Here is a 20,461-nt window from a genome sequence, read left to right as displayed (position 1 = left end):
AAATTTTATAGATTACAGGCGTTAAAAAACATCACGCGCAATAACAAATACCCCTAGTCGAGGATATATGATCTTCTAGATTAGTTGTAGCAAGAAAAGTACTTCACAAAGTTTGAATTGAAGTTTGGATATCACTAGGTTCGAGTGAAAGTAGAATATACATGGAAGACAACCTTCAAAACTAAGCAAGGTTTATATGAGTGGTTATTCATGCCATTTGGTCTATGTAATGCACCAACTACATTTATGAGATTAGTGAATGTGTATTGTGCCTGCAATAACCGCTAGAAACATTGAACAAGCAATAACTGCTAGAAAATATCAAGAATGTTAGTTTGCACAATAGTCTTTGGTGTATCTAGGGTATGTGATCGGTGGAGGAGAGATTAATGTAGATCCTTCTAATATGGAGGCCATCATGGAATGGTTGGTGCCTACTAATATTTCTCGGGTCGAGAGTTTTGTTAGGGAAGAAGAGTACTTTAGGAAATTCATAGCCTTGTTTTCAGTGGTAGCAACGCTACTGCATGCCATAATAAAAAGTGGCAAGATTTTCCAGTGGGGAAAAGGTCAACATAAGGCTTTGTGTTATAACCGGGCCACTAAGAGGAAGATGCATACCATTATTTCAAGAAAATTATGTTCCATAGCTTAGAAAAGAGAGCTGGATAAATAGGAGGTAGAGCACACAAAGAGGATCTATGCATTATAGTCACCCACAGGACATAGGCATTGCTTCTTTGTATATGCAGCCATATTTCCAAACAAAGAAAGAGAGTGAAGTGACCTCACCTTCCAGCCAAGTTTTCTCCCTAAAGGGTGTCCCAAAGAGAATATCTTGTGTCTTATGTGTGTGTGTGACCTTATTTTTTCGTTCTCTACTTTTTTGCATAAGTTCCATTTGCTTGCATGCACTAATTATAGTTAAATCTACAAATCTAGAATATTAATAAAACTATAATAGTGTAAAAAATCAATATTTTAATATATTATTATGAGATCTATAGTGACAAACTATCCAGTAGAATAACCACAACATTTTACGGATCATCTAAATAGAGCATGCAAAAAACTCATAATACCAATTGATAGAAATTCTTCAATAGCTAGGAATTCATTATTGAAAATGTCACACTGCAATTAGATTAGATTTAGAGTTAGATTCATTAGTTTCATTCGAGAAGTCCTCTTACACTGTGACAAAATTTTTTGGGGCTTGGGTCAGCCATAAATTCATCTTAACGGTTGTTTTCTTGCTCGTGCACATCAAGAGAATAATATCATTATCTCTCTCCTTATTTGATAATTAATTTAAATACCACAAGTCAGTAGGGAGAGAGAGTGTGTAACTGGACCCAACAGAACTAGTCAGAAACACTTAATCAAACATATAAGGGCTTGGTTAGGGGCTCTGACCGGGTGGTTTCCATTACATGTTGATGAGGTCATTTTTGGCCATATCCATAGTGTAATCTGCAATGGAAAAAATTCATGCTTTGGAAACGAGCAATAGAGAAGTTAAAATGGAGTGGAAGCACTTTAGGCTCGATGAATCTACATGGGAGATGGTTGATATGATGCGAGCTTTGTGTTGGTTCAAGCAATTGAATTTTTGTTATATGCATATATATGGTTGTAAATACCACAATGGGTTATGTTATAAAGCTTCAATAAGTTTGTTTTTCTTTCAACTTGATGTCATTGTAAACACTGCATCAAGCTAATGTTGTAAAGCTCCATAGGAAGTATGTTTTTTTCAGCAGTTTGTTAATCATAGGTTTCATAGAACACCAATGATAGTGTTCCCCTAAGGGGGAGGGGTTTATAACTATTGCAGATTAAGAGTTTGACTAGGTTTTCCCCTTCGTAGGGGTTTTTCCCTAGCTGAGTACCTACATCTTGTGTCTATGCTTTTCATGTCTTGATAGTTGTTTTATGACTAAAGAGATAATAATAACTAAAATAATAACTTAGTAATAAGATTACAAGCATCTATCACAGTTAAAGAGAAATTGAATTTAAATCTCCTAACTAATCTGCCCTAAATTAAATGCTTTATCATCAAATATCTAGTTTCAAGCAACCATGCCATCTAAAAAATGGTTACTTCCTAATACCAGCATAGATCCATCTTAAACATGGATCTAACATGAGCCTAGAGGGATCAAATTTCTTTAGTTGCAAACTTATTTTAGAATACAAAAAAACAATGTGTAATTTTTTATTATTTAAATTGTATTTTTGAATATTATAGAGATTACATAACATGTGTATTAAACCTTTTTATGGGTGCACATCAAAATGGTTTTTTGTTATTTATACATTTTTAAGTATACATCAATATTAACTCATATTATAATATTTTATTCATAACTCACATTAGATATTTTATTCTATAAAACATTAAAATATTGTCTTTTAACTTTTTTTCTAGAGGTTGCCTTAGGTGTTAAAATAAGATCCAAATGAAAAATGCTACCACCTTTATCCTAATAGTATGGCAATTTAAAAGAAGGAAAATAGTATGGCAATTTAAAACAAGGAAAGTAGTCCTGTTCTTTATTAAATTCTAAACTGTCCCGTAGATTAAAGTGACAACTTTGACACTTTCTAAACTAAACGGTACACCTATGAAGCCTAATATTAATAAAACTGGGATGTGAGGCAACCCATTGAATCAAATTATCCATTGCCATTCTAATATTTTTCTCCTCCGCAAATATAAGATATAAACATGAAGTACACATTAAAATTCTCCTCCAAGTAAACATCGATTTTAGTGAGGATTTTGAAAGTACATATATTTGATTTCACATGAATTTTTAAAATTTGTATATAAAAAATCTAAACATCTCGTTCAAGATAATTCTTTCTAATGAATGCTAATGAAAACAGTTGATTAAAACATTGGAACAAACTGAGGTGCCTGCTCATGACTGCTGGTCAAAATTTAGGTATTTATTCTGAGTAATAACTATGTAAAAACCTCTCTGGTTATCACTAAGACAAAGGACTGCTTTATCGCTTATCGGGCAGAGGTGCCCCTGAAAGAAATGCCCTGAAAAACACAAGAGCGCGATTGCGATCGAAAATAGGTACAGCATGCCCGGCGCCATAAAACGTTGAAAATTTCAGTCCTTCATAGTCTTGAGTCCATCCAGCCACCTGCATGAATTAAGACAACATAGCCAGAAACAAATAATGCTAATTAATACTGTAACTAAATCTATCAACAAATAACAGTACGTAATAGCTTCACTATTTCTTGACAACGAACTTATAATAGGTATTATCAGATTTTAGAAAAAGTTAAAAGTGAAAAATGTATCAAAGATTGCCATGCCTGTTGCTCATGAAACCAAGGTTGCCATGTTTTTTTGATAGGAAGCTTAAGTTGATCGATACAATATCTGGTCGATATGACTGAGACTCGGGCATCAGTATCTCCACTGCAACATTTTCAATACACCAAGAATCATCATATAATCAAACTTTTACTCGCAAGGATTTGTTGCAGTAAAAAAACTCAAGGTGTTGGACAGTGCGGGTGAGCTGAGTTTAGTATGGCCATGCTTGCATACCTATATACCCATATGCGAAGGCCTCCTGCTATGAGTTTTTGATATATGGGGAGCACAGAGTCTGGGGAATCCTTCCAGTTGTCAAAGAGGGTGTAACTGCAGAATTTGAAGCATGTGATTGATTATTTTCATTATCCAACCACATATATGAATATTTAAGGTGAATTACTCAAAGGTATAAATAAATTGTTGACTTGAGTTAACATATTTCTTACTTGCAGGGAGCCCATTGCACGAGTTTTCCACCTTGAGTTGCATGGAGTGCGTTTTGAACATCTGGTCTGTTATAATATTTGATTGCATAGTTATCCAGACACGGATCATAAGATGATGGTGATGCCGTACTCAACCTCCTTTTTAACTGTGAAAAGTGAAACAATGAATATTATATGGTTGATACAGCATGAGAATTATATGAATTTTGTAACATTTCATAATCAAATTTTCAAAATATTTCGAAATCATATAAAATGAATTTAACATATTCCTACAAACATTACGTTGGTGTGAGAGTGTTATTGCTTACATGATTTGTTGTGCTCGTGGTAGCATTTACCAAGCACTTCGGTTTGTAGAGACTGTACTTATCAATCTGATCAGACTGCGCTAAAGTTTCCTTTACTGCCGCATCGCATATCTTGTTGTCCCATGTATTGTTAGCGAAGAAATCGCAGTTGGATAAGATGACTTTGTAAGTCTCGTCGGATATAATTCCATGACTCCATGCGTAGTCCATGTTACCTTTCCAGTCATAGTCGGTATGCGTCTCTGGGTTGCCCACCTTAAAATTTGAAAACCAGTCACATGTATAATAATTTGCACATTGGTCACCCACCATTATCCATGTTTAACATGCTATGAAATACACTAAATCGACAAAATCCAGGTTGGTTTATGAGGATGTCTCTAAATGTACTCTAATTTAAGTGGAAAAGTTGATGGGGTTTCCCAAAACTCTGAAAACTGTCTCCAATATTTCTAAAAACTAAGCACATAACCAATAGGTATAGGAAATGGAGCACAGATAAATAGATTCTACATCCAGCTGCAGCAGATCTCTGACCTAGTTGGTCGTTAAGGTTGTACTAATTATAGTATCCGAAAACCATATCTATTGACTGCTATTTTCTTACCATGAAACCCTTGAGGTTGATACGGTTTGTCTGAGGAAGAGATTTGTTGTTGAAATCATAAATGACCTCTGCAAGTTGTGGTACGTAATGCCCTGCATCAAATTACAGTAGATTCTAGTGACTTATTGGCAATATGATGGAGATGCAATGTGAAACTTTACTAGCAATTTAAAGCTAAATTTACTCGCCTCCATAGCTCTCTCCTGCTATGTAAAAGTCGTGTTGCTTGTATTCGGGAAACCTTGTAAACCAATTTTGCAGAAAAGTAAATGTGTCCGAAGCTGAAAAGTGTTCAGAACAATCTTATCATGAGGGTTCACATCAATTTCATGCAAAGCCTGGATAATAGAAAATAGAGTAAGACGTTACCAGTGAGGTTGTCGCCAAGTATGTCGTAAACTGATGATGTGTTAGTATAAGAAAACCCTACTCCAACAGGTGACTCCAGAATCAATAAGTTGGCCTCTGCATAGAGTTTTAGTTTCACATAAATCTCAGCTTCAATGATTGAAAAACTATTCACATAAAGCAAAGAAAAACCAAGAGCAATAATTAAATTTGGAGTAAAGAAAAACATCGAAAGTCAAACCATTGTTCCATGCATATTCATTGAAGGAAAGCGTAGCGCCGGAAGGGTCCACAAGGAAAGGTCCTATTTCCTGTGTTGCTCCATATCCAACGGAAGAACATCCAGGACCTGAGAACCAGCATTAATATAAGATATCACCAAATGTCAGAATATGTCAAGATATCTGTGTGAAAAATGCGAGATAGTTTTTGATGGGTAGAACTAAGTTGCAAATGCTCTAGAGGTTTCGATCGGCAGCAAATAAGAAGTATAAAATCAAAAACATTAGATCTAACCCTAAGAGAATTTTCATTACACTAAAATTTTAAAAACAAAACCTATATCACATAACAGCCACTTATTTTATCTATCTATATTATAGCGCGAAAAGAGGGAATGATACAATCCTGGCTAAGAAAAGGTTGACAGAGCGGACGAGTACCTCCATTGAGCCATAGGACCAGCGGCTTGTTCTCCTTTTGAGAAGAAGCTTCATAGAACCAATAAAAGAGAACCCTTCCACCCTTTTCATCCACGGTCACATGGCCAGCATAATGGTTGAATCCAACTTTCGGCTGCCCGGGCAGTTGGGTCACCTTATCCAATTCGCTTGCTTGATTAACTGTCAGATTTGAGATGATTTCGCCTTGATTGGCACACAAACAGGTCAGAAAAAACCCTAGAATTATCCAACAAGTTTTTCTGCAGGCCATTTTCACAGGTCCGTATCAATCCGCTTCAAATATAAATAAATAAAAGTTTAAATACTTTTTCCCTCTTAACCAAATATAATAAAATATTACAAGTGGTTATTCCAAGAATAGGATCAATAATATTTTATTATTTCTCATTATTCGAGGATAACTCAATATGTTGTTACAAATAGAAGGGTTTTCCATTCATTATTTACTTTTGATTATTTTCATTGTTTCATTCACTATTATAACTCTGATTATTTTCATTATCGCACACCATATTTTTGATCGGTTTACACATTATAGAGGAGAGGGACTCTACACACGCTGAAGACTTTTGAGGATAGCCAAGAACCATCCCATAGAGGGGGATTGGTAACATTTATTTTTTCCCCTAATAGTTGTTATAATAAAATCTATTCTTTCTATATATGGTTTCCATTGGATGATTGGAGTTATTACTCTTTCTTTTTGTTGTTTAACTATGATTGTGGCATATATCTGGACTTTGGCAAGTTTTGCTTCTATCAGTAGCTACAAATCTACAATTTTTAGCAGCCATTTATATTGTTGAGATTGCTTGTCATCCACAATATTAAGTGGGTTCTTTTTGTACATATTTGAGAAGAAAACACTACAACAAGTTCCACTTCCTTAACTATACATGGGGAGTAGAATCACATCATAGTAGCCTATCGTCACATGTTTACCCCGATGAGTTGGTTAGCTTGGGTAAATGTGGGAGGAGGGTGCTACAAATCTATTATGACAAATTGTCTAGTGGAATATCCATGATAGTTTACAAATCATTTGGTATTAGAGCAGGTTTGTTAGGGTCTTTTTTGGAGATTGCAGAGCTCTAGATTGGTAGGGTCGAAAATTATAAAACTCTAATAATGGCCAACGAATCTATAAACAAACCTCATGATCATAAATTGATGAGTTTTACGTGGCTTGAACAACAAGTTGTAGATATCAACCGCAATGTAAATCTCCTCATGGCGGCCTTCAATAGCAAGTTGTGGATACTTGGAGAAGATGGGGGTTCGAATGAAGAGGATAAATCAAAATGGGTGTTATAGGCCGCTCAATCACATCTGATCAGTGAGCCTCCTAATGGGATCAATCAACATCCTATTTCCCCCTTGTCACCATCTTTCACAAAGCCCTAAGCATGTTCCCTTCATCCCTATGAATTTCAACCCAAAATTGCATCATTTGAGCCAGTTTTAGGACCAATGCTCCTTGTATGCCTACTAGGGTGCGATCACCTACATGTTTCTCCAATGTGGCCAGTGTTGGTCACTAGAAGGTTGCTCCATTTTTCACCTATGTTGGTTCTAGAAATTCGGGAGAATGATTGGGATTACAAAAGCTTTCCTTTCTAGGAGTTTTCAAAAGTTGTTTTAACTAAATACCTTGGATAAAACATACGAATCCTATCCTACCCTACTTTGGATTTTTCACCACTTATCCTTTGATCCTATCCCTCCATCAAAGGTGGATCCAAAACCTTAAATTGGTAATTGGATAAGAACTTGTAACTTACCATGCTTCTCTATATATTCTCAACCTTCTATGTGGTAAGGGGTTGGCTTTTGGAGAGTGATTATACATTTATGCTACTGTAGTGAGTAGTTATTCTTTCATGCATTTAGGGTGATTGGAGGTGCATAATTTTATAAGGAAAGGACAAGTCAACATCTTGGAGGATCTCTTCTATAAGATCAATTGCTACTTATGGTTATAGTCTCCTTCCATTTATATTAATGCAAATAATTCATTATTTTCCTATATGTGATGTCGGCATTTCATATATTTCATTACCATCTTAATCTATTGAATGAAGTACTTAGATGATACTACATAGATCTTATGGTTTCTTGTCTTACGTTCTCTGACTATGCGGGTTCTAATTTTGGCATTCAGAGCCAGAATTAGATCTTCTAAGATAAGGAATGAGTGAAGTGTGCCAAGGATTATGGGCAGGCCTCACTCCTTCATATATTTAATTTAAGGAAAAAAATTGTATTCCTTGTCTCTCTATTGTTCTAGGTTAGCCACCGCCTAGGGAAGACACTTTTTTCCACAATTGTAAATCCTGTAAAACAATGGGAATCATAATATCGAGGAGAGACATAGAACTAGTCGAAGAAAGAACCTAGAAAATATCAACCTGAATCAATTTCCATGAATTAGTCCCTATTTTCAATGGAAGAAAAAGTCGATATCAATCTATACCATGGCGAGAACGACGCTATGAAGATGAACCATTGGTTGCAACAACTGGAAGTTTATTTCAGCGTCCATTAGATCGATGAAGGGAAAAATATCTCATTCATGTGACTAAAATTAGAGGGCCATGCACTGACTTGGTGGTAGAGCCACATGGAAACCTTGAGGTTGGAGGGAGAACCTTCAGTGACTAAGTGGGAGGATTTAAAAACCATCATTAAGTCACAATTTTATCCCATTGTGTACGTGGAGGACCAGTGAATCCAATGGCATTACTTTAGGCAAAAGTCGGGCCCAAGTGTGCAGGAGTACACTACAAAATCTAAAAAGACAGCTATAGTGTTGGGTATCTCTCCAAATAACTAAGATGTACTCCGCAAGTATTTGGGGGGTATGCACCACCATATGCATGAGAAAGTGATGTTATTCAAGCCCAAATCAGTGGATGGGGCTTGTGTACAGGAACAATACCTAGAGAACATAGGACTGAAGTGAGCACAATCAAGTGGATTAAAGAAAAAGGAGAAAGGAGATGCTTCTAAGGAGGGATAGAAGAAACAAAATGGGGGAAAATATAAAAATATGTCAACCACAGCACACCAATGCAAATATCCAAGCAATCACTACAACCACTACAACATTTATGGCGAGATAGAGAACAGCTAGAAGTTGCACCCAAAGTTATACCTGAAGAAAAAGAAGAAGGATAATAAGAAGAAGAATCTCATGGGCACTAATCCGAGTAACAAAGTTGAAAGAAACTCAGAAATGGATGAGAAGATCTTATGTACGTTAGTGTAGAAGGAGGTGAATCTAAGTGACCTTCAGTGATAGGAAGAGAAAGAAATGGAAAAACTCTTCCATATAAAGATATAGGTCAAGAAGATAAATATTGAAGCTCTGTTTGATTGAGGATCATAGGTGAATCTCATTGGAACAAATTTGGTGAAGAATTTGGGGCTAGAAGTTCATGATCATCCAAACCCTTATGCATTGGGATGGGTAAATAAGGATGCAGAGTTGAAGGTAACAAAACAACATAAAATTAAATTTGCTATTAGTGTCGATTTTGTTGATGAAGTAGATCTAGATGTGGTTCCCCTTGATGTATGTGGAGTCATGTTTGGGATTACATACATGTACAATGCGATGCAATATTCATGAGGAGAGCTAACCAATACCGACTCATCAAGGATGGAATCGTTCATCATCAATGTGCACAAAGAAAAGTCAAAAATTTCACTGCTACGTGCCAACCAAGATAAGAAATTGATTAGTTCTAGCGAAATGTCTGTTTTATTGTTTTTAAGAGAAAGTTGGCTTGGAAAGTCAATAAGAGGTAAGGAATCCTTGAAGGGGTGTACTAAGAATAAAAAAAACAATTGGAGGAATTTGTAAAGGCATACAAGGATGTGTTTCGAGAGCCCAAAGGGTTACCAGTTGCTATCTAGACTCCACTTTGCCAAATATTGGGTTGTACAAGAAGTTTGTTATAGAAGTAAGTGAGGTGAAGAAACAATTGTATCAATTACTAGAACAGGGTGTGATTTGACCAAGTACATTACCATGTGGGTTACCCATCATCATTGTGCCAAAGAAGGATGAGACTTGACAAATTTTATAGATTACAGGCATTAAAAAACATCACGCTCAAGAACAAATACCCCTAGTTGAGGATATATGATCTTCTAGATCAGTTGCAGCAAGAAAATTACTTCACAAAGTTTGAATTGAAGTTTGGATATCACTAGGTTCGAGTGAAAGTAGAATATACATGGAAGACAACCTTCAAAACTAAGCAAGGTTTATATGAGTGGTTATTCATGCCATTTGGTCTATGTAATGCACCAACTACATTTATGAGATTAGTGAATGTGTATTGTGCCTGCAATAACTGCTAGAAACATTGAACAAGCAATAACTGCTAGAAAATATCAAGAAATGTTAGTTTGCACAATAGTCTTTGGTGTATCTAGGGTATGTGATCGGTGGATGAGAGATTAATGTAGATCCTTCTAATATGGAGGCCATCATGGAATGGTTGGTGCCTACTAATATTTCTGGGGTCGGGAGTTTTGTTAGCGAAAAGAGTACTCTAGGAAATTCATAGCCTTGTTTTCAGTGGTAGCAACGCTACTGCATGCCATAATAAAAAGTGGCAAGATTTTCCAGTGGGGAAAAGGTCAACATAAGGCTTTGTGTTATAACCAGGCCACTAAGAGGAAGATGCATACCATTATTTCAAGAAAATTATGTTCCATAGCTTAGAAAAGAGAGCTAGGATAAATAGGAGGTAGAGCACACAAAGAGGATCTATGCATTATAGTCACCCACAGGACATAGGCATTGCTTCTTTGTATATGCAGCCATATTTCCAAACAAAGAAAGAGAGTGAAGTGACCTCACCTTCCAGCCAAGTTTTCTCCCTAAAGGGTGTCCCAAAAAGAATATCTTGTGTCTTATGTGTGTGTGACCTTATTTTGTCGTTCTCTACTTTTTTGCATAAGTTCCATTTGCATGCATGCACTAATTATAGTTAAATCTACAAATCTAGAATATTAATAAAACTATAATAGTGTAAAAAATCAATATTTTAATATATTATTATGATATCTATAGTGACAAACTGATCAGTAGAATAACCACAACATTTTATGGATCATCCAAATAGAGCATGCAAAAAACTCATAATACCAATTGATAGAAATTCTTCAATAGCTAGGAATTCATTATTGAAAGTGTCACACTGCAATTAGATTAGATTTAGAGTTAGATTCATTAGTTTCATTCGAGAAGTCCTCTTACACTGTGACAATTTTTTGGGGCTTGGGTCAGCCATAAATTCATCTTAACGGTTGTTTTCTTGCTCGTGCACATCAAGAGAATAATATCACTATCTCTCTCCTTATTTGATAATTAATTTAAATACCACAAGTCAGTAGGGAGAGAGAGTGTGTAACTGGACCCAACAGAACTAGTCAGAAACACTTAATCAAACATATAAGGGCTTGGTTGGGGCTCTGACCGGGTGGTTTCCATTACATGTTGATGAGGTCATTTTTGGCCATTAACACAGCCATATCCATAGTGTAATCTGCAATAGAAAAAATTCATGCTTTGGAAACGAGCAATAGAGAAGTTAAAATGGAGTGGAAGCACTTTAGGCTCGATGAATCTACATGGGAGATGGCTGATATGATGCGAGCTTTGTGTTGGTTCAAGAAATTGAATTTTTGTTATATGCATATATATGGTTGTAAATACCACAATGGGTTATGTTATAAAGCTTCAATAAGTTTGTTTTGCTTTCAACTTGATGTCATTGTAAACACTGCATCAAGCTAATGTTGTAAAGCTCCATAGGAAGTATGTTTTTTTCAGCAGTTTGTTAATCATAGGTTTCATAGAACACCAATGATAGTGTTCCCCTAAGGGGGAGGGGTTTATAACTATCGCGGATTAAGAGTTTGACTAGGTTTTCCCCTTCGTAGGGGTTTTTACCTAGCTGAGTACCTACATCTTGTGTCTATGCGTTTCATGTCTTGATAGTTGTTTTATGACTAAAGAGATAATAATAACTAAAATAAGAACTTAGTAATAAGATTACAAGCATCTATCACAGTTAAAGAGAAATTGAATTTAAATCTCCTAACTAATCTGCCCTAAATTAAATGCTTTATCATCAAATATCTAGTTTCAAGCAACCATGCCATCTAAAAAATGGTTACTTCCTAATACCAGCATAGATCCACCTTAAACATGGATCTAACATGAGCCTAGAGGGATCAAATTTCTTTAGTTGCAAACTTATTTTAGAATGCAAAAAAAAATGTGTAATTTTTTATTATTTAAATTGTATTTTTGAATATTATAGAGATTACATAACATGTGTATTGAGCCTTTTTATGGGTGCACATCAAAATGGGTTTTTGTTATTTATACATTTTTAAATATACATCAATATTAATTCATATTATAATATTTTATTCATAACTCACATTAGATATTTTATTCTATAAAACATTAAAATATTTTCTTTTAACTTTTTTCCTATATATAGATATATATGAGGTTGCCTTAGGTGTTAAAATAAGAACCAAATGAAAAATGCCACAAGCTTTATCCGAATAGTATGGCAATTTAAAAGAAAGGAAAATAGCATGGCAATTTAAAACAAGGAAAGTAGTCCTGTTCTTTATTAAATTCTAAACTGTCCCATAGATTAAAGTGACAACTTTGACACTTTCTAAACTAAACGGTACACCTATTAAGCCTAATATTAATAAAACTGGATGTGAGGCACCCCATTGAATCAAATTATCCATTGCCATTCTAATATTTTTCTCCTCCGCAAATATAAGATATAAACATGAAGTACACATTAAAATTCTCCTCCAAGTAAACATCGATTTTAGTGAGGATTTTGAAAGTACATATATTTGATTTCACATGAATTTTTAAAATTTGTATATAAACAATCTAAACATCTCGTTCAAGATAATTCTTTCTAATGAATGCTAATGAAAACAGTTGATTAAAACATTGGAACAAACTGAGGTGCCTGCTCATGACTGCTGGTCAAAATTTAGGTATTTATTCTGAATAATAACTATGTAAAAACCTCTCTGGTTATCACTAAGACAAAGGACTGCTTTATCGCTTATCGGGCAGAGGTGCCCCTGAAAGAAATGCCCTGAAAAACACAAGAGCGCGATTGCGATCGAAAATAGGTACAGCATGCCCGGCGCCATAAAACGTTGAAAATTTCAGTCCTTCATAGTCTTGAGTCCATCCAGCCACCTGCATGAATTAAGACAACATAGCCAGAAACAAATAATGCTAATTAATACTGTAACTAAATCTATCAACAAATAACAGTACGTAATAGCTTCACTATTTCTTGACAACGAACTTATAATAGGTACTATCAGATTTTAGAAAAAGTTAAAAGTGAAAAATGTATCAAAGATTGCCATGCCTGTTGCTCATGAAACCAAGGTTGCCATGTTTTTTTGATAGGAAGCTTAAGTTGATCGATACAATATCTGGTCGATATGACTGAGACTCGGGCATCAGTATCTCCACTGCAACATTTCCAATACACCAAGAATCATCATATAATCAAACTTTTACTCGCAAGGATTTGTTGCAGTAAAAAAACTCAAGGTGTTGGACAGTGCGGATGAGCTGAGTTTAGTATGGCAATGCTTGCATACCTATATACCCATATGCGAAGGCCTCCTGCTATGAGTTTTTGATATATGGGGAGCACAGAGTCTGGGGAATCCTTCCAGTTGTCAAAGAGGGTGTAACTGCAGAATTTGAAGCATGTGATTGATTATTTTCATTATCCAACCACATATATGAATATTTAAGGTGAATTACTCAAAGGTATAAATAAATTGTTGACTTGAGTTAACATATTTCTTACTTGCAGGGAGCCCATTGCACGAGTTTTCCACCTTGAGTTGCATGGAGTGCGTTTTGAACATCTGGTCTGTTATAATATTTGATTGCATAGTTATCCAGACACGGATCATAAGATGATGGTGATGCCGTACTCAACCTCCTTTTTAACTGTGAAAAGTGAAACAATGAATATTATATGGTTGATACAGCATGAGAATTATATGAACTTTGTAACATTTCATAATCAAATTTTCAAAATATTTCGAAATCATATAAAATGAATTTAACATATTCCTACAAACATTACGTTGGTGTGAAAGTGTTATTGCTTACAGGATTTGTTGTGCTCGTGGTAGCATTTACCAAGCACTTCGGTTTGTAGAGACTGTACTTATCAATCTGATCAGACTGCGCTAAAGTTTCCTTTACTGCCGCATCGCATATCTTGTTGTCCCATGTATTGTTAGCGAAGAAATCGCAGTTGGATAAGATGACTTTGTAAGTCTCCTCAGATATAATTCCATGACTCCATGCGTAGTCCATGTTACCTTTCCAGTCATAGTCGGTATGCGTCTCTGGGTTGCCCACCTTAAAATTTGAAAACCAGTCACATGTATAATAATTTGCACATTGGTCAACCACCATTATGCATGTTTAACATGCTATGAAATACACTAAATCGACAAAATCCAGGTTGGTTTATGAGGATGTCTCTAAATGTACTCTAATTTAAGTGGAAAAGTTGATGGGGTTTCCCAAAAACTCTGAAAACTGTCTCCAATATTTCTAAAAACTAAGCACATAACCAATAGGTATATGAAATGGAGCACAGATAAATAGATTCTACATCCAGCTGCAGCAGATCTCTGACCTAGTTGGTCGTTAAGGTTGTACTAATTATAGTATCCGAAAACCACATCTATTGACTGCTATTTTCTTACCATGAAACCCTTGAGGTTGATACGGTTTGTCTGAGGAAGAGATTTGTTGTTGAAATCATAAATGACCTCTGCAAGTTGTGGTACGTAATGCCCTGCATCAAATTACAGTAGATTCTAGTGACTTATTGGCAATATGATGGAGATGCAATGTGAAACTTAACTAGCCATTTAAAGTTAAATTTACTCGCCTCCATAGCTCTCTCCTGCTATGTAAAAGTCGTGTTGCTTGTATTCGGGAAACCTTGTAAACCAATTTTGCAGAAAAGTAAATGTGTCCGAAGCTGAAAAGTGTTCAGAACAATCTTATCATGAGGGTTCACATCAATTTCATGTAAAGCCTGGATAATAGAAAAAAGAGTAAGACGTTACCAGTGAGGTTGTCGCCAAGTATGTCGTAAACTGATGATGTGTTAGTATAAGAAAACCCTACTCCAACAGGTGACTCCAGAATCAATAAGTTGGCCTCTGCATAGAGTTTTAGTTTCACATAAATCTCAGCTTCAATGATTGAAAAACTATTCACATAAAGCAAAGAAAAACCAAGAGGAATAATTAAAATTGGAGTAAAGAAAAACATCGAAAGTCAAACCATTGCTCCATGCATATTCATTGAAGGAAAGCGTAGCGCCGGAAGGGTCCACAAGGAAAGGTCCTATTTCCTGTGTTGCTCCATATCCAACAGAAGAACATCCAGGACCTGAGAACCAGCATTAATATAAGATATCACCAAATGTCAGAATATGTCAAGATATCTATATGTGAAAAATGCGAGATAACTTTTGATGGGTAGAACTAAGTTGCAAATGCTCTAGAGGTTTCGATCGGCAGCAAATAAGAAGTATAAAATCAAAAACATTAGATCTAACCCTAAGAGAATTTTCATTACCCTAAAATTTTAAAAACAAAACCTATATCACATAACAGCCACTTATTTTATCTATCTATATTATAGCGCGAAAAGAGGGAATGATACAATCCTGGCTAAGAAAAGGTTGACAGAGCGGACGAGTACCTCCATTGAGCCATAGGACCAGCGGCTTGTTCTCCTTTTGAGAAGAAGCTTCATAGAACCAATAAAAGAGAACCCTTCCACCCTTTTCATCCACGGTCACATGGCCAGCATAATGGTTGAATCCAACTTTCGGCTGCCCGGGCAGTTGGGTCACCTTATCCAATTCGCTTGCTTGATTAACTGTCAGATTTGAGATGATTTCGCCTTGATTGGCACACAAACAGGTCAGAAAAAAACCCTAGAATTATCCAACAAGTTTTTCTGCAGGCCATTTTCACAGGTCCGTATCAATCAGCTTCAAAATCCTCCGATTTCTTTTCCCCGCAAGGAGAGCTTCTTATATATACAAGATAGATACCTTGGTCAATGCTGGGAAGTCGGCCAAACACCCCTTGTGTCTCGCCAATTTCGCTCACCTCTCTGGCGCTCTCTTGAAGAATCAATAACATAGCAAGTTATTCTATAACAAATCATGAGGATGCCATTGGGTGTTTAGATATTTAAGGTTGTTTGTCGTTGAACTGACGGGTTGGCATCTCGTGTTTTTGGGAAACCGCCGAATTTCAAATCTTTTTCTAATAATGGCTAAGTGAGATCCAAACCACCAAACTCTAAAATTTGAGTTTAAAACCAAAAATTGATTTTAAAAATGTTTTTATAAGAAGAAATGTACTTGATGAGTTGGAATTAAAAAAACAATACAATTTTAGGAAAAGGGTTTTATAAGAAGAAATGTACTTGATGAGTTGGAATTAAAAAATCAATACAATTTTAGGAAATTTGGTTAATTATAAGCTTGGACTCGAATTATAAAATATCCTTTTATTTTTTTACTTTTACACAGTTAAATTTTTTAATTTTATTTTATTATTAATATTCTGTAAATTAAATATTTTTTTAATAAATAAAATGTTATTTATATTAAAAATCACTTATCAAATTCAAAATATAAAATGATATTTTAGTCATTAAATTTAAAAATGATATTTTAGTCATTAAATTTAAAATATAAAATTTTATATACTATTATAGTATTAAATTAAAATATAATAAATTGAAACCTTAAAAATATTGATTAGGTGACTCCCAACAAAGCTAGCCTAAACAAAAATTTGAAAATTTAACTATAAATAGATATAAATTGATAATGGTTTATATTAATGTGCTTAGACTCCTTATCTCACCCATGTTATCTAATTTAATTTTATGAAAAATGGTTAGGTCTTAATGATGGGTAGAGTTTCTACCCCAAATGTGGACACCATCAAAAAATCCTCACACAACTTTATTCTCAAAATTCTCTCAATTACTTATTTTTTCCAAAACATGAAAAAATATATATTATTTTCACATTAATATTGAGTGAATTTTCAAATAACCTTAATATTATTAATGAAAATTGTATCATTTACAAGTTTATAGGTCCATGACTTTTTCTATTAAATAACTAATAGCATTTTTTCATGCTATAATTTAAAATTTTTATATATTTTGTAATATCCCTCTCCTTAATAATAAATAATAATGTAAATAATAAATCACTAAATAATAAAAATAATAAATCATAAATATTAAATAATAAATGATATTAAAAATATATACAAGAAAATAAATAAATAAATAAAATAGTAATAACCATATTAAATAAGAATAAATAGAAATAAAATAAGAAAACAGTAAAAACAAGAAAATAAAAACAAGAAGGCTAATAATCAAAAGAAAAGTAAATAAATAAAACAAGAAAGCTAAAAATGAAAAAAAATAAAAAGTCCCATGTAGACACATGGAATGTGTGCATGTGGTTCCCATCCAATATTTGCTCTATTTATTAGATGGTGAGGAGGATAGGAGGCATTCCATCTTTCCAAGATTTTATCTTTCATTCTATTGGGAGAATGGTGTTCTAAGACATAGGAGTCACTAGCAGTAGTACGTTGATTGAGGGCTCGGAGATGGCCAGTTGTAGCAAATCCTTACACAATTGAGTCTACGGTTGGGTGGAGAGTCGTCCCCAAAAACTTGTTGTGGTAAGCCTACTTCTACCACAGGTAAGCACTATTTATAGTTTGAATTTAGTTTATTAATTAGTTAATTAATTTTGGGCGGTTACATAAGGTATTAGAGCAAGTTTCAACCCTTAGGGCCTATGGGCATCTTTTAATATATATATATATATATATATATATATATATATATATATATATGTATATATATTGATCCGAATTTAAACAGGAACGCAATAAAATATAGAGATAACCATAAAGACAGATATGCAGCGGAAATAATACCTCATTTCATTACTGTAAAATATTGAAATATGCATACAAACAGAAATGGAAATAAACCAGCTAGGGCGATCGTAGCTTATCTCTAAGAAGAGATGTGGTGGCTACATGCCTCTGCACTGTCTTACAATGAGGCTCGAAGGCCTATTTATTGTTGACAAACAATGGAAAACCCTTCACATTCCAAAACCTAACCCTAGAAGATGAAACGCCAAATTGTGGGCCCTGTTTTCGGGTAAGTTGGTACATCAACTTCCCGGGGTCGCGAATTGGTCGTACTATCTCCGTTTGACGTGCATGATAGCCCGCTGGAAAGATCTCTCCGAGGACTACGACGGAAAAGACGATTTTTAAACAAAAAAATTGCTGGCGATAGATTTCCCAAAAAACGTCGTTTAGGGCCTCAAAACGGCTCCGGAAGTTTAGGAACCAAAAAACTGCTAAAAATAGTAAATTGTGCTATAATTAAGGAAACTGAAAAAACTGTAAGAAGCACTAGAGGGGATCCAAGTGGAATTAGCGGGTGGCCACCAACATCCACCTGGATCATTCCTCCCCCCTTAGGAAGCAATGGTCCCCATTGCGTTGAGTTCCTCCATGAAATGAGGGAACTTCTGCTGCACTTGGTCCCTGGTGAGCCACTTGCCCTGGTGAAGGAGTTGTCCTGCTTTGACAACTCGATACAGTTGGATATTCTGCTGGCGAGTGTGCTTGATCTGTGTGTCCATGATCCGATCAGTTGCAGCTTGTTCCATGTAAGCTGGATTTAACTCTGTGGGTGTGAGTTGTTCTGCAATGTCGGATGTGTCTAGTAATGGTGGAAAGTATGGCCGAAGGCGATCGACATTGAACACCGGGTGCAGGCCAAGGAATGGGGGAATGCTGAGCTCAAATGCATTATCTCCCACAGCCTTGGTAATGGTGTAAGGGCCATATCGGAGTGGTCTGAGTTTCCGATAGGCTCTGGTAAGGCGTTCCTTTTGCAAATGCAACCATACTTTGTCGCCCACTTGAAACTTTTGTGGCACCCGATGTTGATCATGTCGCTGCTTGTACTTGGCATTTGATTTCTCCAGAATGTCATGGACCTACTGGCGAATATGTTGGATGTGCTCAATGAAGCTGTTTGCCTTATCTGTTTCGGACTGGATATGAGTAGAATCTGTGTGAGTAGCTGCAAATGGCATGGCCACATCGATGGGACATAGTGGCTGGAATCCCAATCCCACCTGAAAAGGGCTGTGGCCAGTCGAGCTGTGGAGAGCTCAGTTGTAGCTATGCTGAACATAGGGGAGGCTCTCGTCCCATGTGCGTGGATGATTTGAGTTGTACATGCGCAGAATGTGTACAATCATCTTGTTGACGACCTCAGTCTGGCCATCAGTTTGAGGATGGAAGGCTGTGGACTTAGTGAGTTTGGTGTCCAGCATCGACCAGAGGCTAGACCAAAATGTACTGAGGAACCTGCTATCCCGATTTGAAATGATAGACTGTGGGATCCCAAAGTGTACCCATACTCGTTCAAAGAAGAGTTTAGCAGTGGCTTCTGCTGCGATATTCTTCTTGCAGGCCGCCATAATGGCCATCTTCGAGAACCTGTCGACGACCACAAAAACACAGTCATTTCCATGCCTAGTGGAAGGGAGGCCTGACATGTAATCCATGGAGATGGATTCCCAAGGTCGACTAGGGGTAGGTAGTGGGGTATAGAGGCCTTGCTTCTTGATGGTCGGTTTGGCAATGATGCAAGCAGTGCATGATCTGATGTACTTCCCGACATCCTGTCGAAGATTCGGCCAATAGAAATATTTCTGCAGTACCGCCACTGTTTTTTCGACACCAAAATGCCTAACGGCCTGACTGTAGTGTGCTTCCCAGATCATCTTGGCACGCTCGCTTGAAGGAACACAAAGGTGACCCAGGTGGCATAACAGGTCATCCTGGAGGTGAAAATCTGGAACATGCTGACCCTCCAAGAGTGTCTGGTATGTGTGGCCGAATTCTGGGTCGCCTTTGTAGAGCAGTGGCCAGTCAGAAGTCTCGTGCCCACAAGAGTTGAGCACAGTGGTTAACGCCATGATCGGTGGTCGACTGAGACAATCTGCAACATTATTGGTGCTGCCCTTCTTATACTTGATATTCAAATGGAACTGTTGCAGGTATGTGGACCACTTCTGATGGCGATCATTCTGCAATTTCCCTTGGGTCTGTATGAACTGCAGGGGTCGGTGGTCTGTGTGGATGACCGTTTCCTTCCCCAAAATGTAATGCTTCCATTGTCAGCAGGCCTGCACAATGGAATACATCTCTTTGTCATAAGTGGGATACTTCCGAACTGTGTCTGAAAGTGTCTCACTGTGATATGCCACTGGATGCCCGTGTTGAGTAAGGACTGCCCCAATAGCATAGTCAGAGGCATCTGTCTCGACCTCAAATGGTTGTTGCAAGTCTGGTAATGCAAGAACTAGTGCTGTGCAGAGTCGATATTTCAACTCTGTGAATTCCTTCTATTGAGATTCAGACCAAAAAAAAATTTATTTTCCTCCTCCCTTGGTGACCTGACTCAAGGGCCAAGTGATATGAGAAAATCCCAACACGAACC

General features: G+C 36.2%; 2 protein-coding genes across 2 annotated transcripts; both read right to left on the bottom strand.

Annotated features, from left to right (window-relative positions):
• Positions 1-3,018: 3,018 nt before the first annotated feature.
• On the bottom strand, positions 3,019-5,995 carry LOC149209557 (serine carboxypeptidase-like 31). Its single transcript, XM_089398667.1, has 10 exons — positions 5,725-5,995; positions 5,304-5,411; positions 5,084-5,179; positions 4,903-4,995; positions 4,715-4,806; positions 4,108-4,362; positions 3,797-3,942; positions 3,582-3,677; positions 3,344-3,449; positions 3,019-3,165 (listed from the first exon to the last, which is right to left on the bottom strand). The coding sequence occupies exons 1-10, from the start codon at positions 5,993-5,995 to the stop codon at positions 3,019-3,021; spliced, it is 1,410 nt and encodes a 469-aa protein (XP_089254793.1).
• A 6,870-nt stretch (positions 5,996-12,865) lies between these two features.
• LOC149209556 (serine carboxypeptidase-like 31) lies at positions 12,866-16,023 on the bottom strand. Its single transcript, XM_089398666.1, has 11 exons — positions 15,933-16,023; positions 15,575-15,778; positions 15,152-15,259; positions 14,932-15,027; positions 14,751-14,843; positions 14,563-14,654; positions 13,955-14,209; positions 13,644-13,789; positions 13,429-13,524; positions 13,191-13,296; positions 12,866-13,012 (listed from the first exon to the last, which is right to left on the bottom strand). Exons 1-11 carry the CDS (start codon positions 16,021-16,023, stop codon positions 12,866-12,868), a joined length of 1,434 nt encoding a protein of 477 aa, XP_089254792.1.
• Positions 16,024-20,461: the final 4,438 nt, after the last annotated feature.

The sequence above is a fragment of the Pinus tabuliformis genome, chromosome 1_2 (assembly GCF_031772625.1).
Source record: "Pinus tabuliformis cultivar Carrire ecotype Pingquan chromosome 1_2, CPIR1, whole genome shotgun sequence".
Classification (NCBI taxonomy): Eukaryota; Viridiplantae; Streptophyta; class Pinopsida; order Pinales; family Pinaceae; genus Pinus; species Pinus tabuliformis.
The sequence above is the reverse complement of the archived record's forward strand: the minus strand, read 5'-3'. Positions and strand labels throughout refer to the sequence as shown.